The sequence below is a fragment of the Oncorhynchus nerka genome, linkage group LG9a (assembly GCF_034236695.1).
Source record: "Oncorhynchus nerka isolate Pitt River linkage group LG9a, Oner_Uvic_2.0, whole genome shotgun sequence".
Classification (NCBI taxonomy): Eukaryota; Metazoa; Chordata; class Actinopteri; order Salmoniformes; family Salmonidae; genus Oncorhynchus; species Oncorhynchus nerka.
Window position 1 is genome coordinate 55,626,072 of NC_088404.1, and position 6,000 is coordinate 55,632,071.

The following is a 6,000-nucleotide window of genomic DNA, read 5'->3' on the forward strand; positions in this document are numbered from 1 at the left end:
AAATTGCTGGATATTGGCAGCAACTGGAACACGCTGTTGTACATGTCGATCCAGAGCATCCAAAACATGCTCAATGGGTGACATGTCTGGTGAGTATGCAGGGCATGGAAAAACGGACATTTTCAGCTTCCAGGAATTGTGTACAGATCGTTGCAACATGGGACCATGCATTATCATGCTGAAGCATGAGGCGATGGTGGAGGATGAATGGTATGAAAATGGGCCTCAGGATCTTGTAACGGTATCTCTGTGCTTTTAAATTGCCATAAATAAAATGCTGTGTTTGTTGTCTGTAGCTTATGGCTGCCTTTACCATAACCCCACCGCCACCATGGGGCACTCTGTTCACAACATTGACATCAGCAAACCGCTCACCCACACAACACCATACACGTGGTCTGCGGTTGTGAGGCTGGTTGGATGTACTGCCAAATTCTCTAAAATGACATTGGAGGCAACTTATGGTAGAGAAATGAACAATCAATTATCTGGCAACAGCTCTGTTGGCCATTCCTGCAGTCAGCATGCCAATTGCACACTCTCAAAACTTGACACCTATGGAGTTGTGTGACAAAACTGCACATTTTAGTGTCCCCAGCACAAGGTGCACCTGTGTAATGACCATGCTGTTTAATCAGCTTCTTGATATAGCACACCTGTCAGGTGGAAGGATTATCTTGGCAAAGGATAAATTCTCAACAGGGGTGTAAACAAATTTGTGCACAAAATTAGAGAAATTAAGCTTTTTGTTGCATATGGAAAGTTTCTAGGATTGTTTAGTTCAGCTCATGAAACATGGGACCAAGACTTTACACATTGTGTTTATATATTTGTTCAGTGTATATTATGAATATTATCATTTTTTACTATCCATAGTCTTTGTGTTAAGGCACGTGCGGAGTGGTCTCTGATATGCAGTTTGTGTGAAACATACAGATACAAACCCAGTTTTTCCCACAGATAAAATATATTTTGCTTGACAGTGATAACAGCATTGGCCCAAGCATGTTTAATATGTTGGCCTTGGTTTTTGATCAATTTGTATCTTTCACTACCTTGGGGCCACTGTATTTCACAGTCTCTAGGCTGTTTGTGAGCCTCGTTTTGATTGTTTTTAAACCATGTGAGTCAGAGCTCAGTGCTGATATGGTTTACAATAGTTCCTGCTACTACTTATTCTTAATCTACTAAAACTGTTGTTACTAGTATGTAGTCAAACTGTGACTTGCTGTCATATGACATACTATGTCATACTTGCTGTCAATGACGAATTATCAGTCTTATTCCTTACCCAGAGTGGGTGAAAACAGGCTTTGCTGATGAAATTTCAATTACGTTATAAAATACATTTTACCAAGACAAATACTATTATTCATGTTCTGAATCGTTCAGTGGGGTCTTTTTCAAATATATTAACATTATATATTTTTAAATTAATACAACCTTTAATAAACACGGAGTGGTGGTCTTCTGCAGTTGTTTCCGCGGGTCGTAAAATTAACATGACACAAATTGAAAATCAAAAGTTTGCGATACAGTGCTTTGTTGACATTTCACAGAGATACGGTTGTGTTTCTGATACATTTTTTGGGGGAAAAAAACAGAAATTTCGTGTTAATATGAAAAGAGTATATTAAAATATGAAAATACTACATGTCTTAAAATTGATTAATCTTAACTCTATATTGTTTTATGTCCTCCGGATTCGAGAAGAAAGATGATAAGATCAGCCATGAGCCTGTCAGTTTGCAGTAATTGTCGCACGGCATTCAGCCTAGCTGACGCAATGCTGTTTTCCAGATTTTTTTTAACTACTAATTTTTTTCTCTGGCATCCATTGATTTTGTCACCCTAATCTTGGCCATCCTACAAGGATAAAAACCCTATAACTTTTGAACAGATTATGATAGCGACAATGATTGGACACCCTACTTAAGCTTATCTTCCTATGTTTGGATGGTTGATTTGATATACATTTTTGTTAGATGTCAAATATGTCCACCTGTGCTTCTTCAATCAGCTACTTGTTCAACTTCTTTCACAGAAGATCTATGCTGCATATTAAAACTAGAAAGAAACTAAGCTTGGTCGAAACATAACTACAGTATATTGATGACAGTATTCAATTGTCCAGGAGGCTAATGTGGAGGGTTGATGGCATACAGTTGCTGTCACAATACTTATTAAACATACATTCCTTATCGTCTTTCTTTCATGACCACTGACCAGTGAAAGGACTCTAGGTTTTCTCTATACTGTTTCTCTAACAGTCCTCAGGTCAGTAATGGTGAAGAAAAGGATACCAGGTAAGGTGCAGTATCTACTGTAGTATCTATCTGTATGACTTCACTTGGGATATAGTCTTGACTGCTGTCTCTCCCCCTAACAATCGTCTCAAATGTTTTAGAGTTCTGATGTGATGAAGATTTTCTGTTCTTTTAAGATGTATTGAGATTACGGTACAAATCCAATAAGCGCTATATATCACATATGGGAACACCAAAGATCCTATGTAATGTTGACAATGGAAAAAGGCAAATGAAAATGGGAAACTTCACTAAGGCGTGGGTTATTCAGGGATCTGGTACTTGGTTTGGACCATTGCGTTGATTAGTAAATACATCCGTGATGTCATTTGCAGTGACTATATTGTGTAGCTATCCATTGAAGGTTGTGCTGAAATTCATAAAAACAGGCTGCACTTGAAGAAACAGAAAACATTTGTACAGTCGCTATACTGTGGTGTTATTCAATCAATTAAATGTAAAGCCCTTTAAATCAGCAGTTGTCACAAAAAGTGCTTGTACAGTGACCTGGCCTAGAGCAAACAGAAGCAGAGATGAACAGTGACCAGGAAACACTCCCTGAAAGGAAGACACCTAGAGATGAATCCGGCTTCGAGGGGAGGCCCGTCCTTATTGCATGAAAACATATCAAGAGATCTGTGACGTTACTAGGTGTTGCCAGTCTTTTACTGCAAGGAGACTTGAGTGAACCTAATTGAGAACATCAGCCATAGGGCTGGTAGACCATACAGATGTTCGTGAAGATGCTATTGCTGTGTGTAAAATCACTTGTGGATTGGTTATGAAGATGCTTGCAGACTGGGACGGTGGGACTACACGCAGCCCAATTTGTCATTTAAGTCTGTGTGATTTTTGTTAGGACTGGACATTTGTTTTAAATTACACTGAAGATTTCGAGAGTCTTTCTTCTAATTTGAGGGGTAAGTTTGTCAGTTAATTCCTGTAAAATATGTAACCCGCATGAATACAAACAGTATGACAACTTCTAGTGCACAGGTTTGTTTTTCATTCGGCAAGCATACTTCACCTGATCCAACTTGGAAAGTTACATTAGAATTCCCCTTTAGCAATGCATAAAACATTTCTCCACATTAGCTTTTGATAGGCATAGGTTATATATTTATATCTCAACATAGACCATAGAATAAAAATACAGAGCAGTGTTTATTACAATGCAATTCCCTTCCTTTCCAGGATAATCTATTCATTATTATTCATCTAGGAATTACAAGCACAAAAGGTGTTTCTGTGAAAATTCTGGATGGGCTATTAAAATTGAATAGAGGACATTGTAACCATTTTTCGGATAAGATATTTGATCAAAAATCTTCAAATGCAACCATAGGTATTCAATTGTTTGTTTATTTGTTTGTTTTCATCAAGTGCCTTCATCTGATATGGAAAACAACGTCAGCTGGGTCCATCCCTACGGCAACCACTCCTCTGGAGCTTATGGGAGACCTGGCTGCCGTTATACCACTGCTGAACTGATCCTCATCGTCATAGTGACCGGCTCGCTCAGCTTCATCACCGTCCTGGGCAATGTCCTGGTGATGCTGTCAATCAAAGTCAACCGCCACCTCCAGACAGTCAACAACTACTTCCTGTTCAGCCTGGCGTGTGCTGACCTCATCATCGGTCTGCTCTCCATGAACCTCTACACCCTCTATATCGTGAAGGGCTACTGGCCCCTGGGTGCGGTCATCTGTGACCTGTGGTTGGCCTTGGACTACGTGGTCAGCAACGCTTCGGTTATGAACCTCCTGATCATCTGCTTCGACCGCTACTTCTGCGTGACCCGACCATTGACCTACCCATCCAGGCGAACCACCAGACTGGCTGGGCTGATGATCGCAGCAGCCTGGCTCCTGTCTCTGTTCCTTTGGGCCCCGGCCATCCTCTTCTGGCAGTCCTTCGTCGGCAAACGGATCGTCCCTGATGGGGAGTGCTACATCCAGCTCCTGTCCAAACCCTCGGTTACACTGGGGATGACGCTATCCGCATTCTACCTGCCGGCGGTCATCGTGATTGTCCTGTACACCCGGATCTCCTTTGCCAGCCGCAGTCGCCTCACTGCAGAGCTGCATAGTAGCAGAGCGAGGACCTCTAGTGGACGACCGAAACAAAGCTGCCATCTGAAGAGGAGCTGCGTCTCAACCCAGACAGACACTGAGCCAAAGAGCGACTTGGCCATTTCCATCGAAGCAGAGACAAGTGTCTGCGCTAAGCAGGGGATTATCAAGGCCCTGAAAGACTCTACAGAGCAGGCCAACAATAATGTCATCCCCACTTCAGATGATACCCCCTCTCTAGACCAATTACTTAGTGAGATTACCCAAGACTGCAGATGGTCCAACAGTAGGGTCACGTTCAATCGCACAGGGGATAAGAACAGCTCTGCTACCATGGTCTCCCAGCCAAGCTCTATCCTTAATGGCTCCAATACAACTAGTCAGCTCAGAAAAATGTTTTCCCCATTTCCCAGCTTCAGTAAGACCCAGGTGAAGAGGAGAAGGATTGTAGCGAGGGAGAGGAAAGTGACCAAGACTATTTTTGCTATTCTCCTGGCCTTCATTCTCACCTGGACTCCTTATAGCGTCATGGCCATCATTGGCACCTACTGTCACTTCTGCATCCCAGACACAGCGTGGACCATGGGCTACTGGCTGTGTTATATCAACAGCACAGTCAACCCAGCGTGCTATGCACTGTGTAACGTCACATTCAGAAAGACCTTCAAGAACCTACTGAGGTGTCAGTACAGAAACACAGGTGTTGAAGTGAGGATGATGTGAGCTACTCTATTATAATATGTGATAGAACATTTGATTATTTAAGGAAGATGCATTTGATTGATGGACTACGAAGATAATTGTCTATGTAAAATAGTATCAAAAATCGAACAAAATGTTTCGAAGCAGCACATTAAAAGGTATGACATCCAAAGCCTAAACTGTACTAAGCCAATCTTTTGTAACAACTGTATAATGTTGTTAAAATAATGCCGTTCCTCTGTCTGCTGACAATTCTATATGCCTCTTGCTTTTGTTTGTGATGATGTAATATTGTGATGAAGATATACTGCCATTTCTTACAAAATACAAAATCATGAATTACTGATACTAGATTATGGAATGTTCACTCAAATCGCTGCAAACGGTGCTGTAGGCCAACATCAGATCGAGCAACCTCAGCTGCAATCAGAAAGCATTCATACCCTTTGACTTATTCCACATTTAGTTGTCTTAGTCTCAATTCAAAGTGGATTCATTTGATTTAGTTTCTAACCGATCTACACCCAATACCCCATAATGACAAAGTGAAAACATGTTTGTAGATATTTTAGCAAATTTGTAGAAAATTAAATACAGAAATATCTCATTTACATAAGTGTTCACACCCCTTTGCTATGACACTCCAAATTGAGCTCAGGTGCATACAATTTTCTTTGATCATCCTTGAGATGTCACTTGGGGCGTCAGGTAACCTAGTGGTTAGAGCATTGGGCCAGTAAACGAAAGGTTGCTGTATCAAATCCTGAGCTGACAAGGTAAACATCTGTTGTTCTGAGCAAAGCAGTTAACCCACTGTTCCCCAGGCACTGAAGACATGGATGTCGATTATGGCATTCCCCTGCACCTCTCTGATTCAAGGCCTGTGTGTCCATGTGGGGCAAGGACACACACTGCCTGTG

General features: G+C 41.4%; 1 protein-coding gene across 1 annotated transcript; it reads left to right on the forward strand.

The window, feature by feature from the left end:
- Nucleotides 1–3,691: 3,691 nt before the first annotated feature.
- On the forward strand, nt 3,692–5,383 carry chrm4b (cholinergic receptor, muscarinic 4b). The gene has a single exon (XM_029669001.2). It carries the CDS (start codon nt 3,704–3,706, stop codon nt 5,099–5,101), a length of 1,398 nt encoding a protein of 465 aa, XP_029524861.1. The 5' UTR covers nt 3,692–3,703; the 3' UTR covers nt 5,102–5,383.
- The last annotated feature ends 617 nt before the right edge of the window (nt 5,384–6,000 follow it).